The sequence below is a fragment of the Carcharodon carcharias genome, chromosome 15 (assembly GCF_017639515.1).
Source record: "Carcharodon carcharias isolate sCarCar2 chromosome 15, sCarCar2.pri, whole genome shotgun sequence".
NCBI lineage: Eukaryota > Metazoa > Chordata > Chondrichthyes > Lamniformes > Lamnidae > Carcharodon > Carcharodon carcharias.
This window is the reverse complement of record NC_054481.1, coordinates 119,774,371-119,797,245: the sequence shown is the minus strand read 5'-3', so window position 1 is coordinate 119,797,245 and position 22,875 is coordinate 119,774,371. Positions and strand designations below refer to the sequence as shown.

The following is a 22,875-nucleotide window of genomic DNA, read 5'->3' as shown; positions in this document are numbered from 1 at the left end:
TGCTGAAATGCTCAGCGCTGCCAGGTTGGGAGCGAGAGGAGGGCCGGCGCTGACCTAAGAGCAAGCGCGAGGGAGTGCAGAATGTAAGCTCCCTGAAGGCAGAAAGCAATCAATAAAGATGTTAAAATCCAGAAAAAAATGTCCACACATCAGAATCAGTCACCTGAACATACAGATGATGAAAATTCTGTCCAAACATTTTTATTTCTTTTATTTAATAACAGAAACCTCATCCCGCCTTTGGATGAGGTTACATCAAAAATGCAAAGTCTGCCTGGCAGATTCGCTTGGCGGACCACAAAAAATTGGGGACAATTGGAACTTTGATGGACTTAATTGCCCTTTAATTGTTGGCGGGTGTGGTTCTGACTTTCATGCACGCACACCAACCAAAATATCACACAAGCATGGGATGATGTCAGGATGCTCACCCAACGTCATCACGCGCTATTTTATGCTCAAACAGGTCAGGCGCACGCCCACATACCGAGCTAAAACTTCTGACCCTGGGGTTACTGGTGGTAGTGCAAGCACAAGAGATCCCAACTTTCTTCTCTAAAACTGTGTGTTGGCATCCGTTTTTCCATGTTCTCTCCTCCACTCTTAAAGATGCTGATATTTGACACACCAGAAGTTGCTCTCCCAATACTTCACTCAAATGGCCATTCTTTATGTGAGTACCTCCACAGTGAGCAACAGTGGGTTATTTGATTTTGGATGGCAACACACCTGAACCCGAGCTTATTTTTGTGCAATGCACACACACTCACTTGTGCACACACACAGACACACACACACACACACAGATATTTACAGTTGGGCAAGAAATGAGGGCGAATGTTTCTATTGCATTTGTCTACCTTTATTGAAGGTGCTTTCCCACTTAAAAAAAACTGCTAGAGCATCCATTAAACAGCCAAAAGAATTTCCTATGACACAGCTAAGCACCTTTGATTTTGTTCCTCTATACATGCTACTCCTTTCAACCTAACATTTATAGAGCAATTTTCATATCCTCAGGAGATCCCTATGCATGCCATTTACTGCAGTTACTGTTATGTAGACAGACAGGCAACAATTTGCAGAAGTATTATGTCACAGACAGCAATGAGATAAATGGCCAGTCAATCTGGTTTTAGCAGATTTGGTTGATGGAGGAATGTTGGCTCGGACACCAGGGGAACACACCTGCACATCTTCAAATAATGTCACAGAAGTTTTCACATCTCCTTGATTTGGCAGAGAGTTTAATATCTCTTCTGTGGAAACCTTAGTGGCATTAGTACTCCTCTCTGGTACTCCCTACATAGTTCTCTGAGCTTCTCCATCTACCTTTCCACCCTCAAAAATTCATATTTTCAGTCTAGCTTTCCAGTCCATTTCTGAATCTTTCTTCAAGCCTCTGTGGTACTGACTGCATTTTGCTCCATTCTTACATCTTTCAGCATAGCTGGATGGACTCATTTCCCAGCCAAGCTGCATATCTGGAACCTCCCCAATGATCTATCCTTGCCCCCACCCCCAACTCCCCCCCACCAACTCTTCCTCATCAACATTCGACCCCTTGGCAACATCACATGCGGACATGTTCAATCAAATTCCACATGTACTGAGGGAGTGTTGCACTGTCAGAGGTGCTGCCTGTTTGACGAGACTTTAAACCAAGGCCACATCTGCTTGTCCACGTGGTCAGAAAAGAACCCCCGACCTATTTGAAGAAGAGCAGGCAAACTGTCCACATGTCCTGGCCAACATCTATCCCTGAATCAACACTACCAGAACAGATTATTTGATCAGTTATCTTGCTTGCAGTTGGGATCTTGCCCTATGTAAACATGGCTGTCACGCTTTCCCACAAAACAATAGTAACTGCATTACAAAATAATTCATTGGCTGTGAAGTGCTTTGGAACATCCTGAGGAGGTGAATTTTGCCATAGAAATGCAAATTTCTTCCTTTCCCTTTTTGCCAAAATGTGTTAGTTTTTTCTCTGACCCACACAGTTTTCTTAAAAAGAGAAATAAATAATGGAAACTGAAATTAAAACATAAAATACATAGCAGATCAATCCATGTTTGAAGGTGTGTTAACATTTATGTTGCAAATCTATCAATTTTCTCCTCCCCTCATGCCAAATTCTTTGATTATTTTTGCCTTGTTTTGTTATCCCCATGGTTTGCCTGTGTTACTAGCTTCCGTTTTCCTCATGGTACCTGATCAGTTAAATTGATTGTTGCCTTGGCACCAGAGACAGTGATCAGGTGGTGTGATAGAACCAAAAATCCCTGAAGACAGCAGTGTTCTGGCAGGCCAAAAACTAGTCATTTATCAAACTACTCCCTTGTGGACACAGTGGACATAACTCCTACTCAGGCAGAGTTAAGCCCTGTGGGTCACACTGCATGTGAGAACATTACAAAGTCATTGCAGTTGTCACAAGACAAATAATGGGGACAACATGAGTACACCATGCTAGAAGAGGAAGGAAGAATGAGATTTAAAAGGAAACACCTCATAGGGCTAACATTTATTGTTCGACCAACAAGGAGGAAATAAAATTCAGGAAATGTCCTCATAAATTGGAGAAAAATGATCTTGTGAAGTTGATCAAAGTTAGGTGCATGTTTTCAGTGTACATTCCCTTTATGTGTGAGTGTAAATGCATTTTTATCAACATAGCTACACTACTGGTGCTGTTCTCATATGAAGGATATGTTATTGGGTTGGATGAAGGAGAGTGGGAGAATTTTCATAAGGAGCTTAAATCAGTAGAGCCGAATGGCTTGTTTTTTAATCCATTCACGGGATGTGGGCTTCGCTGGCTGGGCCAGCATTTATTGCCCATCCCTAGTTGCCCTTGAGAAGGTGGTGGTGAGCTGTCTTCTTGAACTACTGCAGTCCATGTGGTGTAGGTACATCCACAGTGCTGTTAGGAAGAGAGTTCCAGGATCTTGACCCAGCGACAGTGAAGGAGCGGTGATATACTTCCAAGTCAGAATGGTGAGTTACTTGGATTGGAACCTCCAGGTGGTGGTGTCCCCATCTATCTGCTGCACTTGTCCTTTTGGGCGGTAGTGGTCGTGGGTTTGGACGGCGCTGTCAAAGGAGCCTTGGTGAATTCCTGCAGTGAATCTTGTAGATGATACACACTGCTGCCACTGTGCGTCAGTGGTGGAGGGAGTGAATGTTTGTGGATGTGGTGCCAATCAGGTGGGCTGCTTTGTCCTGGACGGTGTCCAGTTTCTTGAGTCGGAGCTGCACTCATCCAGGCAAGTGGGGAGTATTTCGTCACACTCCTGACTTGTGCCGTGTAGATGTTGGACAGGTTTTGGGGAATCAGGAGGTGAGTTACTCATCGCACGATTCCTAGCTTCTGACCTGCTCTTGTAGCCACAGAATTTATATGACTAGTCCAACTCAGTTTCTGGTGATAGTGGGGGATTCAGTGATGGTAATATGCCATTGAACATCAAGGGATGATGGTTGAATTCTCTCTTGTTGGAGATGGTCATTGCGTGATATGTGTGTGGTGCGAATGTTATTTGCCACTTGTCAGCCCAAGCTTGGATATTGTCCTGGTCTTGCTGCATTTGGACATGGATTGCTTCAGTATCTGAGGACTCATGAATAGTGCTGAACATTGTGCAGGCATCAGAGAACATCCCCACTTCTGACCTTATGATGGAAGGAAGGTCATCGATGAAGCAGCTGAAGATGGTCAGCCTGAGGACACTATCCTGAGGAACTCCAGCAGTGATGAGTGGAGAGTTTTCCCCCGATTCCCATTGACTCCAGTTTTGCTAGGTCTCCTTGATGCCACACTCGGTCAAATGCTGTCTTGAAGTCAAGGGCAGTCACCCTCACCTCACCTCGAGAGTTCAGCTCTTTTGTCCATATTTGAATCAAGGCTGTAATGAGGTCAGGAGCTGAGTGGCCCTGGCGGAACCCAAACTAGAGGTCAGTGAGTAGGCTATTGCTAAGCAAATGTCACTTGATCGACTGTTGATGACCCCTTCCATTACTTTACTGACGATGGAGAGTAGACTGATGGGGTGGTAATTGGCCGGGTTGGGTTTGTCCTTCTTTTTGTGTACAGGACAAACCTGGGCAATTTTCCGCAGAGCCAGGTAGATGCCAGTGTTGTAGCTGTACTGGAACAGCTTGGCTATTGGCGCGGCAAGTTCTGGAGCACAAGACTTCAGTACTATTGCTGGAATATTGTTAGGCCCCATAGCCTCTGCAGTATCCAGTGCCTTCACCCATTTCTTGATAGCACATGGAGTAAACCGAGTTGGCTGAAGACTGGCATCTGTGATGCTGGGACCTCCAGAGGAGGCCGAGATGGATCATCCACTTGGCACTACTGGCTGAAGATTGCTGCAAATGCTTCAGCCTTATCTTTTGCTCTGATGTGCTGGGCTCCTCCATCTTTCAGGATGGGAATATTTGTGGAGCCTCCTTCTCCAGGCAGTTATTTAATTGTCCACCACCGTTCATGACTGGATGTGGCAGGACTGCAGAGCTTAGATCTGATCCATTGGTTGTGGGATCACTTAGCCCGCTCTATCAATTGCTGCGTATGCTGTTTGGCACAAAAGAAGTCCTGTGTTATAACTTCACCAGGTAGACACCTCGTTTTTAGGTATGCCTGGTGCTGCTTTCGGTATGCCCTCCTGCACTTTTCATTGAACCAGGGTTGATCCCCGGCCCCTGGCTTGATGGTAATGGTAGAGTGGAGGATATGCCGGGCCGTGGGGTTATAGATTATGTTCGAGTACAATTCTGCTGGTGCTGATGGCCCACAGCGCCTCATGGGTGCCCAGTCTTGAGTTGCTAGATTTGTTCAAAATCTATCCCATTTAGCATGGTGGTAGTGCCACACAACACAAGGGAGAGGGTATCCTCAATGTGAAGGTGGGACTTCATCTCCACAATGATTGTGCGGTGGTCACTCCCCCTGATACTATCATGGATTGATGCATCTGTGGCAGGCAGGTTGGTGAGGATGAGGTCAAGTATATTTTTTCCTGTTGAAGGTTCCCTCACCACCTGCCGCAGACCCCAGCTATGTCATTTAGGACTCGGCCAGCTCGGTCAGTAGTGTTACTACTGAGTCACTCTTGGTGATGGACATTGAAGTCCCCCACCCAGAGTACATTCTGCGCCCATGCCACCCTCAGTGCTTCCTCCAAGTGATGTGTGACATGGAGGAGCACTGATTCATCAGCTGAGGGAGGGTGGTACGTGGTAATCAGCAGGAGGTTTCCTTGCCCATGTTTGACCTGATGCCATGAGACTTCATGAGCTCCAGAGTCAATGTTGAGGACTCCCAGGGCAACTGCATCCCGACTGTATATCACTGTGCCGCCACCTCTGCTGGGTCTGTCCTGCCGGTGGAACAGGACATGCCCAGGGATGGTGATGATGGAGCCTGGGACATTATCTGTAAGATATGATTCCATGAGGATGACTAGTCTGTGAGATAGCACTCCCGATTTTGGCACTAGCCCCCAGATGTTAGTAAGGAGGACTTTGCAGGGTCAACAGGGCTGAAATTGCTGTTGTTGTTTCGGGTGCCTAGGCTAATGTGGGGTGGTCCGTCTGGTTGCATTCCTTTTTTGTGACTTTGTAATGGTTTGATCCAACTGAGTGGCTTGCTAGGGCGTTTCAGAGGGCATTTAAGAGTTAACCACAGTGCTGTGGATCTGGAATCACATGTAGGCCAGACCAGGTAAGGACGGCAGGTTTCCTTCCCTAAAGGACATAAGGGAAGTGCTGTGCATTTAATGTAACCCAGTGAATGCTTAACTCATACAAAATTCCTCTTTGCAATGTTTTAATATCTGTATTAAAGTAGTGGCAAGAAGGCTTTGATGCAAGTGATTTAGCTGGTCATATGAAAACAGTGTTTTTACTATTCATTGATGGGATGAAGGCATCCCTGGCAAGGCCAACGTTTATTGCCCATCCCTAATTGTCCTTGAGAAGTTGGTGGTGAGCCATCTTCTTGAACCTCTGCAGTGGTTTAGGGGCTCCCACAATGATGTTAGGTAGGGAGTTTCAGGATTTTGACCCAGCAACCATGAAGGAACGGCAATATATTTCCAAGTCAGGATGGTGTGTGACTTGGAGGAGAAATTGCAGGTGGTGATATTCTCATGCACCTGCAGCCTTTGTCCTTCTAGTGTCATGGAAAAAATTTGTGTGTTTTCTTACTGCCTGTGATCAGTGTGTTTTGCATTTGAGGGGTGTGTGTTTCTTCACCCCTCAAAGTGAGTGATTGTCCCAATTTAAATAATTCCAGCAGCTAGCTTTTTGTGAATTTTAAAATAAGGACGGTTATTTATTATCACACACATGCCCCAGAGGTTTAAAATGCGATGTCTCACTCGCTCGACTCACCTACATTATCACTTACACAAAGATTAGATACAGATGAGGAAAGAAACAACACAATTACAATTTATGACTGTCTCAGCCTCTTTTGTTGCAGGCCTATCATTTCTTAGATTAGTTGATGCTTTGGTTGAAGTGAAGGTCTTGTAGAGCAGAGGATTTTCAGTAAACTGTGAAGCCTTTTGTAGTCACCTTTCCAGGAGGTTGGTTCTCAGATGAACGTGAAATTGGAACAGGTTAGGGAGAGTTCTTCTTCAACTTTCAAGACATGGTTATTACCTTAGCTACCTAGTTGATATGCAGTTGCTTCAATGGATGTCTGATGGATTTCTCTGTCCAGGACAGTTTCTTTCTGATTTAAAAGCAGGCAACAAATATGGCTGTCTTACCATGTGACCTGTTACAAGTCCAAAGTCCTTTTCCAAATAAGGTGGGTATCAAGGCCGATTATACATCCTTTGTGATGACTTTCACACCTTGAGGGTTTGAGACAGCTAGTTTCTTTGTGCCTGACTGACCCATTCAGTTTGAAAGCACCCTTTTGAATTAGTTTCAGAAAAAGAGATTGAGTCAACATCAGCCTGGAAAATTCATTTTGTTCCCTCTTGTGACAGGGGAGTGTTTCAATCCACAAGAGAAGTCAGATGATCCATGGGCAGCATCTTTTTATAGCCTTTTGTGGTTTTTAAAATTATGAAATATTGACTGAAAACCCATAATATACAGGAACTTGACACCAGGAAGTAGAGATTGTAGGTTTGAGAAGTGTTGTTGAAGAAGCTTTGGCAAAATGCTGTAGTGCATCTTGCAGATGGTACGCACCACAGCCACAGTGCACTGATGGCAGAGTATGTGAATGGTTTGGTGGTGGATTGGGTGCCAATCAAACAGGCTGCTTTGTCCTGGATTGTGCCAGGATTTTGAGTATTGTTGGAGCCACACTCCTCCAAACAAATGGAGAATATTCCATCACACTGCTGACTTGTGCCATGTAAATGGTGTACAGACTTTGTGGAGTCAGAAGTTGAGTCATTTTTCACAGAATACTTCACCTCTGACCTGCTCTTGTAGCCACTGTATTTATGTAGCTGGTCCAGTTAGGTTTCTGGTCAATGGTGACACCCCTCACCCACCACCAACCACCACCCACCACCACGAAGTTGATTGCGGGGGAATTCAGCAATCATAATGCCATTAAATGTCATGGGGAGGTGGTTGTTATACTCCTGATAGCCAATTGGTGAAAAGGAAAAACCAGAGGGAGTCTTTACTTTGAATAGATTTATTCACAGCGTGAAACATTACGAGTATATGTAGCCTCACTCCACTCCTGCATCAGTAAGTGTCTCTTTTACTCTTCTGAGTAGATCCAATTAAACTAGTTAAATAAATCAAGGGACAAAATAAGAGGCAGCCCCTTAAAGGGATACTACAAAAAGAAAAACTAATCTTAAAGGAAACTTGCAATATCAATTCAAAATGTGATTAAAGGGATCAATAATGCCAGTCCCCACCAGGCATGGTAGGCCTCAATCATGCCAGCAGACACGTGGGCTCCCTCTCCAAGGACACCTGGCTGTGAATGTAGCCGCAGAAAAGGGGCAGACAGTCGAGCTGGACAACTTCCTTAATCGCCTGCTACCTGGATCTTTAATGGCCAACTTGGTCAGGCGTAGGTTCACAAGGATGTCGTCGTCGTCGTCGTCGTCGTCCTCCTCCTCCTCCTCCTCCTCCTCCTCTTCCTCCTCCTCCTCCTCCTCCTCCTCTCTCCCCACCCCCTCATACTAGATGCCTGCAGTAAGTGTCTCTTTATATGTGCTCAAGTAACCATCCAATCAATGCCGTGCACCTGTATATATTTAACCTCAATTGATACAATTGACAGTGGTTAGTCTGATTGTAAGATCTATCTTAATGCATACAACAGTGTGACAGTGGCATCTGTCCACTGCATCCACACACAGACTCAGGAATGCTCTGTCCCAGTACACAGAGCTCTGCTTTCATACAGAATTATACAGGCAGCAAGGGAAAGCTCTGGAGAATGGCAACTTAAGTGAGATACTATACTGGAAGGCTGCAGCACCTATGGCACGAAACCCAGCAAGAGTTGGTGCCTTCAGGAAAGGAGCGGGCAAAACTGGGAGAAACAAAATTTGGCATCAAGGCTTATAAGATTCTTGATGTTGATATTTTTTATTCAAGAGAGTTGTCACACATTGCCTGATCTTCTGTTTGACACTATAGGTCTGAAAAACAATTCAATATAAACCTGAACATTGTCCAGCACAATAGGAGGGGAAGAAAAACAAAAAGCACTCTGAATGTCAAGGACCAAATGTTTGTGGTGCTGAGGCCAGCACAGCACACTCAAGCCTGGCACAGTCATAATCATCAAATCACACCTCACAGACAACGGCCAGGAGTTTCCCCTCAGCGATTTGGGAGCAGGGCCCACTCGCCGAGGGGAAAGTGATGCGGGATGATGTCGGGAGGAACCCCCCGGCGTGATCCTGGTCCCTTTAAATATTCACAAAGGCAGGCGGACAGCGAAATCAGCCGTCCGCCTGCTGACCTGTCACTGGCCAATTAAGGCCATTGACAGGCTAATTAACATTATTAAACACCCTTCCCGGACAACCTTAAGGCTAGCGGGCAGGCCAGGAGCCCCAGTGGGCTGCAGATTATTAATGAAACTTCATCCACTGACGGGATGAAGTTTCATGTCTGTTTTTTAAAAATTTAATAAATTTTATGTGTTTATTAGTAACATGTCCCATCTCGTGTGACATTGTCACATGAGGGGGACATGTTAATAATTTTAATATTTATCTAGATTTAGAGTTTACTAACCTCTCACAAATCTCCCTGAGACAGGACTTTGCCTCAGGGAGCAGTGCGCTTTTTTGTGCGCATGCGCGAAAGACCACTTTTTGACAGATGGGGATTCCCTCCACCCCCCTCACAGGAAGCGCATAGCACTTCCTGTCAGGCAGGCCGCTAGGCGGGCCTTAATTGGCCCACCCACCCAAAATGGTGGCGGGCTCCGCTTTGGCAGTGAGGTTCGGCTGCCTGCCCGCCGCCGAGCTAGTGGGGCCCGCTCGCCCATCGAGGTAAGAATTCTGCCCAATGTCCCAGAGCCCTCCATCAACATTGCTGGTTATGTCCTGTCCCACTGATGGGACAGACCCATTAGAGGTGGCGAAACAGTAGTATACAATCTGGAGGGAGTTGTTCTGGTAGTCCTCAACATTGACTCTGAACACCATAAAGTCTCATGGCTTCCGATCATACATGGACAGCGAAACCTCTTGCTGATCACCATCAACCACTTCCCTCAGCTGATGAATCAGTACTCCTGAAGACCACTTGGAAGAAGCACTAAGGACAGCAAGGATATAGATTGTACTCTGGGCGGGGTACTGCATTGGTCATCACCAAGAGTGACTTTGTAGCACCACTACTGACCAAGCTGATGTGCTAGCACCAGGTGTTGAAGGAATCAACAAGAGGGGAAAAACTGATTTTATCTTGCCCTCAACAATCTACCTGTTGAAGATGCATGGGTCCATGACAGTACTGATAGGAGTGACCACTGCACAGTCCTTGTGGCGACGAAGTCCTATCTTCACACTGAAGATTCTGTCCATCTTGTTGTGTGGCACTACCACTGTGCTAAATGGAATATGTTCAGAATAGTTCAGCAGCTCAAAACTGGGCACCCATGAGGTGTTGTGGGGAATCAGCAGCAGCAGAATTATATTCAACCTCAATCTGTAACCTCATGGCCTGGCATATCCCTCACTTGACCATTACCATCGAGTTAGGAGATCAACCCTGGTTCAATGAAGAGTGCAGAAAAGCATGCCAGGAGCAGCACCAGGCATATCTAAAAATAAGGTACAAATCTGGGCAACAGCTTGTGACAAACAGAGCTAAATAAGCCAATGAATTAGGAACAGGAGTAGGCCACTCAGCTCCTCGAGCCTGCTCTGCCATTCAATAAGATCATGGCTGATCTGATTTTAAGCTCACATTCCTGCCTATCCTGATAACGTTTCACCCCTTTGCTTATCAAGAATCTATTTACCTCTGCCTTAAAGATATTCAAGGACTCTGCTTCAACCACCTTTTGAGGAAAAGAATCCCAAAGTCTCACAACTCTCTGAGAGAATTTTTTTTTCCTGATCTCTGTCCTAAATGGGCAACCCCTTATTTTTAAACAGTGACTCCGAATTCTAGATTCATCCACAAGAGGAAACATCCTTTCCACATTCACTCTGTCATGTCCCCTCAGGATCTTTCTTTTTTAAGATGTGCTCCAAAACTAGCTGTGCCCCTAGCCAAGCTGTTCCAGTACAATTACGACACTGGCATCTATCCAACAATGTGGAAATTGCCCAGCAATGTTCTGCCCACAAAAAGCAGAACAAATCTAATCTGGCCTATTATGGCTCCATCATTCTACTCTCAATCATCAGCAAAGTGATGGAAGCTGTTGTTAACAGTGCTATCAAGCGGAACTTACAAAGCTGCATGCCAATGCTTAGGTCGGTTTCTGCCAGGGCCCACTTGACTACTGACCTCATTACAGCCTTGGTTCAAACATGAGAGTACTTAATTCAAGAAGTGAGGTCTGAGTAACTACCCTTATCATCAAGCCAGCATTTGACCAAATGTGGCAACAAGGAGTCCTATCAAAATTGAAGCCAATGGGAATCAGGGGAAAACTCTCCACTAGTTAGAATCATACTTAGCACAAAGGAAGATGGTTGTGGTTGTTCGAGGTCAATCCTCTCATGGTCCTGGACATCACTTCAGGAGTTCCTCAGGGTAGTGCCCCAGGCCCAACCATCTGTGGCTGCTTCATCTATCACCTTCCCTCCATCATAAGGTAAGAAGAACAGATGTTCATTGATGATTGCACAATGTTCAGCACTCTTAATGACTCCTCCGATATTGAAGCAGTTCATGTCCATTTGCAGCAAGACCTGAAAACATTCAAGCTTGGATTGATAACTGATAAATAACATTTCCGCCACACAAGTGCCAGGCAATGACCAATGTCAACAAATGAGAATCCATCTCCCTTGACATTCAATAGCATTACTATCACTGAATCACCCATCAAATTCCAGGGGGTTACCATTGACAAGAAACTTAACCAATCTGTGATATAAATAATGTGGTTATAAGAACAGGTCAGAAGCCAGGAATTCTGCAGCAACTAGCTCACCTCCTGGCTGCTCAAAGCCTGTCCACCATATACAAGGTGCAAGCCAGAAGTATGATGGAATACTTCCACTTGCCTGGATGAGTGCAGCTCCAACAACATTCAAGAAGAATAACAACATCCAAGACAAAGCAACCTGGTTGCTTGACACCTACCCATCACCTTAAACATTCACTCTCTCCACCATGGCTCACAGTGGCAGCAGTGTCTGCCAGTTATAAGATGCACTGTAGCAACTCACCAAGCCTCCTTAAACAGCACCTTCTAAATCAGCAAACTCTACCACCTAGAAGGACAAGGGCAGCAGACACATAGTAACACCATTACCTTCAAGTTCCTCTCCAAGAGACATGCTATCTTGACTAGGGACTATATCACTGTTCCTTAACTGTTGCTCGGTCAAAATCCTAAATATCTTGCCCTAACATGCCATGGGTGTATCTACACCAGAACGACTGCAGCGGTTCAATGTGGCTCAACACCAGCTTCTCAAAGGCAATTTGGGATGGGCAACAAATGTTGGCCATGTCAGTGATGCACCTCATCATGCACATCGCATGGAAGAATAGAAAAAAGATATTGGAGGCCCCGTTGGACCCTTCACAGACAAAGCCTCAGATCGATTTGGGTCCACAGTATGTCCACTTGGACACCATTTATGACCTTTATAGCATGCAAGGTATATTAATCTGTCACTGGTATCACAATGAAAGTTTCCACTGAATTTAAGTCATTATCCAGCCCCCTTCAGCTTGACCCTATTCGCAAGCAGATGACATTCAAGTTTGCACTGGAACATGGAATTGAACTCCAGTGAAGCAGACATGGGCAGGGACTGTCTTATTTTTCATCTCCTTCTGCCTTCCCTGCAACTCCTCAGCATAATTATAAGATTTGCAAAAATAATCCAACAATGAATGATCACAATTGCAAAATAACACTTCTGTTCTCTACACTGATTGATCTCAGCCACTCTTTGATTACATACCAATTACAGCAAACAGCTGGTTGGACTTCCAACTCTACTATTTTACGAGATTAGCATGACAGTTAGCAAACTTAGATCCACAGAGATAAAAACAAAAAAACTGCGGATGCTGGAAATCCAAAACAACAACAGAATTACCTGGAAAAACTCAGCAGGTCTGGCAGCATCGGCGGAGAAGAAAAGAGTTGACGTTTTGAGTCCTCAGGGTCATGAGGACTCGAAACGTCAAAACTTAGATCCAGCTATCTGACCTGGTAGTGAATAACTTCCCCATTTAGATGCAGCTTACCTGGTTTGGAACTAGAATCACCAATCAAGTATTTTGTTCCATATGGACAGGTTACCTACTAAAGAGTTCGAACCTAGTAAAAGTTCAATAAGTTGTCAGGCTCAGTGAGAGAGATCACTAGCTGGTTGATGTAGGAAGTAGAATTGCTACATGTGTGCAATGGTGGGTACTATTTTGTGGTTGGAGCAAAGCACAGAGCAAAGCATAATTTCTCTGAGGGGATGCATTTTCTTGATCTCTCTCCATGACTTCAACCATCTTTGTGCTTTCTCAGTGGAAGTTAGGACAGAAGATTGGGAGAGGGTTCCTTTAGAAATTCAGAGCCATTAAGTTTCCCTTGGCATCTGGAAGTAATGGTAAAGAACCTTTGATACTCAGTAGGTCTGACAGAATCTGTAAAGGGAATAGATTGTAAATGTTCTGGGTGTAGACTCTCTATGAGAACTAGATACTGAATGAAAAACAAGTTCCTTGAGGTGATAGAGGGTTACTGGCCAGTTGGGGTGCAGATTCTATACTCTCCCACATTTCTTTTATTGGGGGGGGAGACAAGAGCAATCACTGTGCTTGATGCACACACTGAATGCTAAAGTATGGCATTCTTCAATCCAAACAAAATATGAATAATGGAATTGTCCAGTGGCCCTCCTAGTAGGTGGGTGAGTAGGTGCACCACATGGTGTGGTACAAAGCTAGAGTAAGCACTTTCAATGCCTTGTCCATGCTGAGTTAGCTCATTTTGGCTGAGGTAGAAGTGGGAACACTATCATTAACCTCAGTGCCCCAAAGATGGGAGAAAGGAATCAGTCCAGGTTTCCATTTATTCTTATTCTTTCATGGGATGTGGGCATCACTGGCAAGGCCAGCATTTGTTGCTCATCCCTAATTGCCTTGATTTCCTAATTCCCAATCACTACCCAATGAAACTTTTATAAACTGTGTATGATGCTATTGGATTACAATGTTATGGGTCTACCGACAAACAATGTTAGGTTAGTAAGTGATAGTGATGTAGCAGTAACATTATTTCACCTGATATGCAAAGGGAAGTACCTAACTGGATCACTACAAATCAGTCATTTTAAAGGAGTGCTCAGGTATCTTTCTCCCATTATCACTCTCCACCCCACCCCACTGCCTACCACCACCACTACGCAACTAATGAACATTGAATTTGGAGAGGCCTAAGATTAACACCACAGAATCAAGAATCTGTGGACAGTCACAAGAATATAAACTTCCTTCACCAACTTTCATTTCTGTGGTCATTGATCAGAGTGCAAAAAAAAACTGTAAACATCAAAAACTGGAAATATTTTAAAATCGGCAGGTCTGTCAGCTTCTGAGATGGGGACCTCTGATATAGCTGTGTTCCTCTAACGTTGGCCTCTTCAGCATCCCTGAGTTTAATTGCTTCACTAATGTTGGCCAGGCTTTCAGCTGCCTAGGTCCTAAGCTGTGGAATTCCAATTTTTCTGCCTCTCTACCTTGCTTTCCTCCTTTAAGATGCTGCTTAAAACCTACACTTTAACCAAGCTTTTGATCATCTACTCTAATATCTCCATATGTGGCTCAGTGTTATATTTTGTTTTATAATCCCCTCTGAAGCACCTTGCAACGTTTTGTAATGTTAATGGTGCTATATAAATACAATTTGTTGTTGTTGAATAGACAGCATTGCAGTTGGAATTCTCCGTTGAAGTTGGCGTGAGAATTCCCTGATTCGGCTGTCCCTTTAAGGACAGCTCCACAGCACCTCTAAGTGCGCAGCTGGTGCAGCTACAGCGCTCAAATTGCTGATGTTAAACCAGAGTTCACTGCAAACAAGGGCCGGGATTTTCCGGCCCCGTCGCGGGCAAGGCGATGCCCCAGTCAGAAGTCCATTGACTTGCGGCAGGACCAGAAGATCGCGGTGGCGGGTGGGTGCGGAAAATCCCACCCAAGATCCTAAACCAATCTGCTATTTCTCACTGTTCTGTATGCAACACCATAGAACTAAATTACTATTTCTATTCCTTCATTCACATAACAAAAGTAGCTACCTGAGTTCTGATGGTAGGTTACTCAACCTGAAATGTTAATTCTGTTTTCTATCCACAGATGCTGCCTGACCTGCTGAGTATGTCCAACGTCTTCCCTTTTTATTTCAGATTTTCACCATTTACAGTATTTTGTTTTTACTTTGTTGAGGTACTTGGTGAATGTTGGGGCATTTCCACCACTTTCACTTAGGCATCATGCAATGTCAAGGTGCCCGTATCAGAAAAAAGTTAATAATTGCAAACTAATCCCACAATGCTAATGAATATTCCTGAGGTTACTTGTTCCTTTATTGAAAAATAGAACTTACATTTAAAAAGCGCATTTCACAATCTCAGGATGTCCCAAAACATTTAATTTAACCGTTTTATCTAACGCCCCCACCCCGAGACTTCTGACAATGCCTGAACTTAAATGCCATCCTAGGTTATGGGGGGGCTGTCCAATGGTAGGTCTCAAATCCGGAATAGTTAGACTCAGAAGTGAGAGTACTATCAGCTGAGCCAAGCTGGAAAAATGATTGACGTTAGCACTTATATACTAAAATCTCAATGGTACCCATTCAATAAACACGCTTTTTGATCCACTTATTGACATTTGCCTGATAGCTGGCAAATTGAAAATCACATAAAGCCATGAAATGAAATTGAGAAGTTCACTCCTGAAGATAAAGTAGGGATCCAATATCAGTGAAAGTGCATTTACTGAGCTTTTCAGTACCTCTGTATTTAAAGGAAGTGAGGAAGTTCTGTGATGGAATCAAGCACATGAAAGCGAGCAAAGAGTTAAATTTACTGAAAGACAACTTTGGGGCTAAAGATTGGCCGGGTGTAGGTAGTGTGGCACAATGTGGGGAGCTAGTGCTTTATACCATGGCTGCAGTTGAGTCACAAGAATTTCTCCCACTGATTCCTCTGATTTGTTTGTTCAGACGCAACAAGGAGGAAGACGGAATTGAGCTGTCTGCCATTTTGACAAAACATGGGCTGAAGATCTTGCTTTCCCAATATTTATTTGCTCACCAAAGTCAGTGATATTAGTTGTAGATTGATGTGCTTAGCATTTTGACACTAGTATCAACTACTGAACATTGCCAGGTGAGCTATAGCATAGCTTAATATAGAACAAATCATTGGTTCTCTTCCCCAATGATATTCTCTTTATATCAAAGTAGTCTGCTTCCTACTTCTGCCAACTTGATGCCATTTATGTTAAGTTGTGATGCCAACAAAAACTGTGCTGAGATTCACACCTTGACCTCCCAATAGCACCAACAACAACTTGCCTTTCTATAGCACCTTTAATGTGAAAGAACACCCCAAAGCTGTTCACCTCAGCTCAGTGGTGGTTATTTCATCTCTGAGTCAGAAGGTTATGGGTTCAAGCCCCACTCAAGAGGCTTAAGAATATCATCTAAGCTGACACTCCAGAGCAGCATTAAGAGAACACTGCACTGTCCGAAGAAGTTGTTTTACAGGTGAAACGTTACATGGAGGCACCATGTATCCTCTCAGGTGGATGCAAAAGATCCCACAGCACAATTTAAAGAAGAGCAGCAGAATTTTCCTTGTATGTTGCCTAACATGTATCCCTCAGCCAATTTCCACCAAAACAGCCTATTTGGCCATTTATCTGTCATGCTGGTGGGATCTTGCTATGTGCAAACAAGGCTGCCACGATCTTTCAAAAGTAATAAATTGGCTGCAAAGTGTTTGGGGATATCCTTGAGTCTTGTAAGGCCTAAGTTCTTCCTTATTCCTTAATCAAATAAAAATGGATGCCAGACTGGATTCTACTTTTGGCCACAGTAGCCCAGGTGAGATTGGAATGTTATTGTTGTAGGGATGTTTCATTATGTTAAAGGCGCTACATGAATAGGTTGTTTTTGTTGTTATTATGAGTGTAAATGCTTCAGAATTAATTAATTTCCATCTAGGTCCAGAGTTTTAAATCCATGTTGAAATTTAGAAAGGTGTCATTGGCAGGTTTGCCTTGTGCCATGAAAATTTCTGAGTGCCAAGACTCTACAGAATGGGTTCCACTTCAACTCCCAAGTCACTCGAAAGAGGTTTTCCCTACTATCTAGTCACACGCATGTGAAGACTTCCCACTCTGGTGAAGTGCTAGCTTCCACAAAGTCACTATCTTCAAGAACCATTGGCAGCTATGCCTTCAACAACCAAGGTTTAAGTGCATTGGAATTCCCTCCTGAAACTTCTCCACCTCTTGTTTTCTTTAATACACACTTTAAATCCAACTTCTTTGATCAATCTATTGGTTACCTGTCCTAATTTTTCCTTTTTTGACAGTGTATATTTTTGTTTTATTTTGTTCTGTGAAGTGCCTTGGGAGAACTTACTATGTTAAAGGCACTATCTCAAGCAAGTTGTTCTTCAGAAAGAAAGGGTTGCATTTATATAACACTTTTCATGACCTCAGGACATCCTAAAGCACTTTTGAAATGTAGCTATTGTTGTAATGTAAGACAAGTGGCAGCCAACTTGCACAAAGCAAAGTTCCACAAACAGCAGTAAGACTAGATAATCTGTTTTAGTGATGTTGTTTGAGGGATAAATATTTGCCATGACACTGGAGAGAACTCTCCTACCTGCCTTTAAAATCATGATATGGCATCTTTTATTTCTACCTAAAAGGATAGACTGGGCCTAGGTTTAACGTCTCACCTGAATGACAAGCAGCACTTCCTCAGTACTGCACTGGAGTGTCAGCCTAGATTTTGTGCCCAAGTCTCTTGAGTGGGGCTTCAACCCACAATCTTCTGATGGCTGGTAGCTTTAAGGTGAGAGGAGAAAACTGAAGGGAAAAGTGTCATGAAGCATTTGCACAAGTATGAGCCATTTTCCCAGGCTTCATTTTGTTCGATGTACTGGGCTTGCTTAAAGCGTTATTTTATCTTTGATCGGTTCTTTTCAGGCAGAGGAACTCTTTGCTTTGATCCCAGAATTCTTTTATTCCATGCTCTGCACTCCTGAGATTTGAGCCACTGGAACAAGAGGAAAGAGCTCTGTGAAAGTTTATTCTGCAGACCCAGGCAGTGATCTGAGACCAGTTCTTCTCTCTTTCCTCGTTCTTCTCTCCTTTAAAAAAGGTTCATATTACCCCTTCTTATCCTGCAGGGTCAGGATGTCAGGATTCAATGGGTATAGTGTAGTGGTTCCAAGTTGTGATGATGTAGCAGTGAACATGGGTACATCACAGGAGCACTGTCATGCAACGATAAAGCGCTGCACATGGGCACATGGTGCCATTGTGTAACAACACATAGTACAATGGAAAAGCTGGGTGACTTAGAGGCTGGAATCTAATTGAAAGGTTTTGGTGATCTATGTATATCTGGAGGCGAGCTACAGGCTTAATCTAATAACAACAACTTGCATTTATATTGCACCTTTAACATATTTAAGCATTCCAGGAGAACTATACCCTGGCAATTGGAGGGGGAAAACTATAGGGTGATAGGAACAGGATTAGGCTATTCAGCATCTTGAGCCTTTTCTGTCAATCTGTTAGATCATTGTTGATTTATACCTCAACTCCATTTACCTGCCTTCATTCCATAGTTATCATTGACAAGACTTTATACCACAGAAAGATGCCATGCGGCCCATCTTGCCTCTGCCAGTTCGCTGAAAGAACTCTCCTTAATTCAATTCTCCTGCCTTTTCCCTGCACCCTGTTACATTTTTAATTCTCAAATATTTACCTCCTTCCCTTAATAAGCTGTATTTGGGCAAAATCTTGTGCTCTTACTAGCGGCAAGCTTGGAGGAGGGAAGAGCATGTAATTAGGCAGGATGGTGGCGTACTGGAATCCTGCTGCCTTCCCACCTTTGCCAAAATTAAGTTCTGGGCGGGAAGGCCGATGTTGACCTTCCCATTCTGCTGCCAATTGAGGTCCTTAAGTGGCCAATTAATGACTATTGTAAGGTTGTATGTTGCCTCATGAAGAGGTCTAGAGGTTTGTATGGTTGAACAATAACTGTTTATTAATAACACATAATTATGTACATATATACAGGCTATAGTTCTGACAAGGTACTATCTTCTTGCCAACTTGTACCAGACTTACTACTACTACACTCTGCTATTCCCATGTGACTCTCTACATCACAATGTGGGTGGTGCTGCTCCCCGGCTCCACATTAATCTTTACAGTCCCAAACACCCTAATACTGCAGCTCCCCGCCAAGTCTTTACCCAAATATATTTACAATATTATTTACATGTTACCCCTTCTCGTCCCAAATCTCTGACTTTACAGACCAGATGGTCTGGAAGCTTTACGAGTCTTTCAGATCTCACTCTTTTGAAGTTTGGAGGAGTGATGGTCTCAACGTCTTTGGGCTGAATTTGTTGATTTGGAGTTGAAGTTATTTGGGTTTCGACATCTAGTTCGCTCAAATGTATAATAGGAGGTTCACCGCAAGGGATGAGGAAAAGACTTCTCCGGTTCCATCTGATTGTGCCTTATGGGTATGTATTAAGTAAGACCGTCATTTATCTTCATCCCTCAGGACAATGACGCCTTTCTGATCCAAACCTTGTCACCTCTGTTTAGCCTGAGCTGGTTTCTAGTACAGTACTCCCTATTGTAAGTTGAAGCTTGTCGCTGTCTGAAGGGCTGTCCTCAGCCCTGAACCTTCTAATACTCCCTGACTGCCAACCCTGGATTAATTTATTCGACAGCATGGGAAGTTGAGTGCAAAGTTTTCTGCCCATCAGCAACTCTGATGGGGCTAATCCACATTGCAATGGGGGGAATCTATATATCAAAAGCACCATTGGGAAGTCATCATTTTTCTTCAAGAGGGTTCTAATAGTGCAGACTCCCCCTTTCTGCCTCACTGTTAGATTGTGGATACCTTGGGGAGCTGGTGAGATATTGAAATCCATAATTCCTGGCAAAATCAGTGAAGTATTCATTAGCAAATTACGGACGATTGTCAGATACCACCTGATCCAGGATACCATGGATCACAAAGGTTTCTCTCAATGACCTAATGACCAACTTTGTGGTCATTGTGTATAAACATTTCACTTCGATCCACTGAAAGAAGTAGTCAACAATGAGGAGGAAGGACTTGTAGTTGGAAATAAAAAGATCCATTCCCAAGGTCTGGTAGGGAACTGTGAGGAGATAAGGGGCTCTTTCTGGACTGGTTTATGTAGCGCGTATATCTAGCAGTGTAAAATCATCTCTTCAACTGCCCTTGATATTCCCTGCCACCACACTGCAGACTGAACTGGTGCTCAGCACTTTGTGATGTCCAGGTGACCTTGGTGGATTCGTTGTAGAATCTCCAGCCAGAGTGAGATGGGAATGACCAAGTGCTCATCTTACACTATAAGATCATTGATAACAGTGAAGTGTTTCTGCTTTCAAAGTAAATTTTCATAACATTGTCACCTGGACACTTCAGTGGCCAAACTTGTCAGCAGTACTGACGGATGTGGATGCACTCTTCGTCTCACATCTGATCTTGGCATAACTGTTGAAGCTTTTTGGAGCTCGCCAGCAATTGTGTTGTTACAAACAGAGAATATGACTCAAAGTCGTTGATCAGATTGACATCATGTGTTGCAGGATGGTCGACTGTGGCTCTGGTCAATACGTCCACAGTCGTTTGATGCTTCCCCTAGATGTACACTGTCTTGTATGCAAAGTGCCTGAGACGCATGCAGAATCTCTGAATTCTGAGGGGTATCCTGGCGAGTTCTTTCACATCCAATGCTGACACCAATGGTTTGTGATCTGTCTCGATGATCACTTTCTGCTGAACAATATAGTCAGAGAACTTCTCACAAATCCACATTACCACGAGGGCCTCTTTTTCAGTAACCACTTAGCTGTGTCTGACAGCCCCCTAGATGCCATAATATTACTGGTCAATGGCATCCATCCAGTTGCTCTTGGAATAGAACTGCCCCTAGTCCTGTTGGTGAGGCATCTGCTGTGATTGTAGTTGGCAGGGATGGATCGTAGTGAGCCAGGATATCTGGTGAGAGCACCATGCCTTTTGATCTGACAGAATGCTTTCTCTTGGTGAGCATCCCAACACCACGCTTGGGCCTTTTTGAGGTGGTGTTGCAGAGGCCCTGTGATCTGCGCCAGGTTAGCAGATGTTTCGCCAACTGGTTCACCATGCCTTGGAATCTTTGGAGGTTGGGAATGGATAACAGGATTGGAAGCTCACTAATTGCCTCGTTTTGTATGGGTCTGCCATGATGTCATTTCTGCTCACAATATGACCTAAGAACCAAATGGAAGTCTTAGAGAATTCACACTTGCCATTCAGCATCAATCCTGCTTCCTGCAAACATTTCAAGACAGTCAGGAGTCCACTGTTGTGTTCCTCGGAAGTCATGCTGTGGGCAAGGACATTATTCATATAGCAGATGACTCCTTTCAGGCCTTGTAAGATGGCCGACATCATGCGCTGAAAAATCTCAGGTAGCGAGGTAATGCTGAAGCGCAAACATTTGAAACAGAATCTGCCAAATGAGGTGATAAAAGTTGTCAGCAACTTAGATTTCTCATCTAACAGAACCTGCCAGAAGCCACTGTTGACATCAAGTTTCAAGAACACTGTGCTCTTGGAGAGTTTGATCAAACTGTCATCCACCAAGGACGTGGATTTCCTTTGCCACAGCCTTGTTGAGTTGTGTCAAGTTGACACAGATGCAAATTGACCCATTTGGCTTTAGAAGTAGGACCATCCCTGATCACCATTCTGTTGGCTGAGTGACAGAGGAGATGACCCTCATCTTGGTCATCTCATCAAATTGCTGTTGTACTTGCTTCATAAGTGGGTGCGATATTTTCCATGGTGTAAACAACCACATGGGTTTGGCATCGTTTCTTAGTGTTATTCTGTATGCAGTCCTCAGTCACCCCAGTCCAGTGAACAGTTTTGGAAAATCCTTTTTAAAATCGAAATCAGATCCTTGCTGGTTAATCTCGTCGATCTTTTGGATAAAGTTGAGGTTGACACAGGCTTTCCTGCTCAGGAGAGGAAATTCTTGGTTATGGAGTATGTATAACATCTCCTATATTTGTTTGTTTTTATGTTGCTACCAACATATCTTTGACCTGGAGCTTGATGCTTCCTGGTCCATATAACTGTGTTGTTGGTGGCTTCAGGCATGTTTCATTAGCCATGGTTCCTTATCCAACAGGACAGTCACACTGGCATCTGTGTCAAGTTTGAAATTCATGAGGTGACCATTTAGAGATATGTCAGCATTCCAAAATGTGAATCTGGGATCCTTAGGAGAGAATTTTCTCCCTGTCGTGCAGGCTGGGCGGGAGCGGGCGCGCAGCCAATCACCACCCGCAATCGGCTGCTCACCGCCATTTTACGTGGGTGGGCCAATTAAGGCCCACCCAGCGTGACACGCACCCAGAAGTGCTCAGTGCTCCCTATATGGGTGGGGGGAGTAGGCTGAGTCGGGGCCTGCGCTCTTTCGCACATGCACGCGAAACAGCGCAGAAATCTCCCTGAGGCATGGAGCTGCCGCAGGAAGATTAATATCATTATCAAAAATTGAAAAATAAAATAGAAAAAACTATTCAGACAGGTCCCCTCAAGTTACAGTGTCACATGAACTGGGACATGTCAATAAATTTTAATTTAAAATTTTATTTAATTTATAAACATTTCATGAAACCTCATCCCACCCGTGGGTGGGGTTTCATGAGAAATGCGAAGGCTGCCTGGGCTCTTCGCCTGCCCGCCAACCTTAAGGTTGGATGGGCAGCCCAGACAATCAGATTAGTTAGTTGTTAGATGACCTTAATTGGCCTTTGACAGTTCGGTGGGCGCGCAGCAGTTTCCGGTGCCATCCTGCTGAACTGAAGATCGGAATGACACGCAGTGACGCCGGGACGCACGCCCGACGTCACCGCACG

The 22,875-nt window shown here is 44.2% G+C and overlaps 1 protein-coding gene across 1 annotated transcript in view; it reads left to right on the top strand.

Moving 5' to 3' along the window:
• Positions 1–22,875, top strand: part of prdm16 (PR domain containing 16) — a 537,585-nt gene that overhangs the window by 146,587 nt on the left and 368,123 nt on the right. Inside the window, exon 2 of the mRNA XM_041206996.1 lies at positions 20,406–20,422. Within this exon, the coding sequence (XP_041062930.1) occupies positions 20,406–20,422 (17 nt within the window). The remainder of the gene's footprint in view (positions 1–20,405; positions 20,423–22,875) is intronic.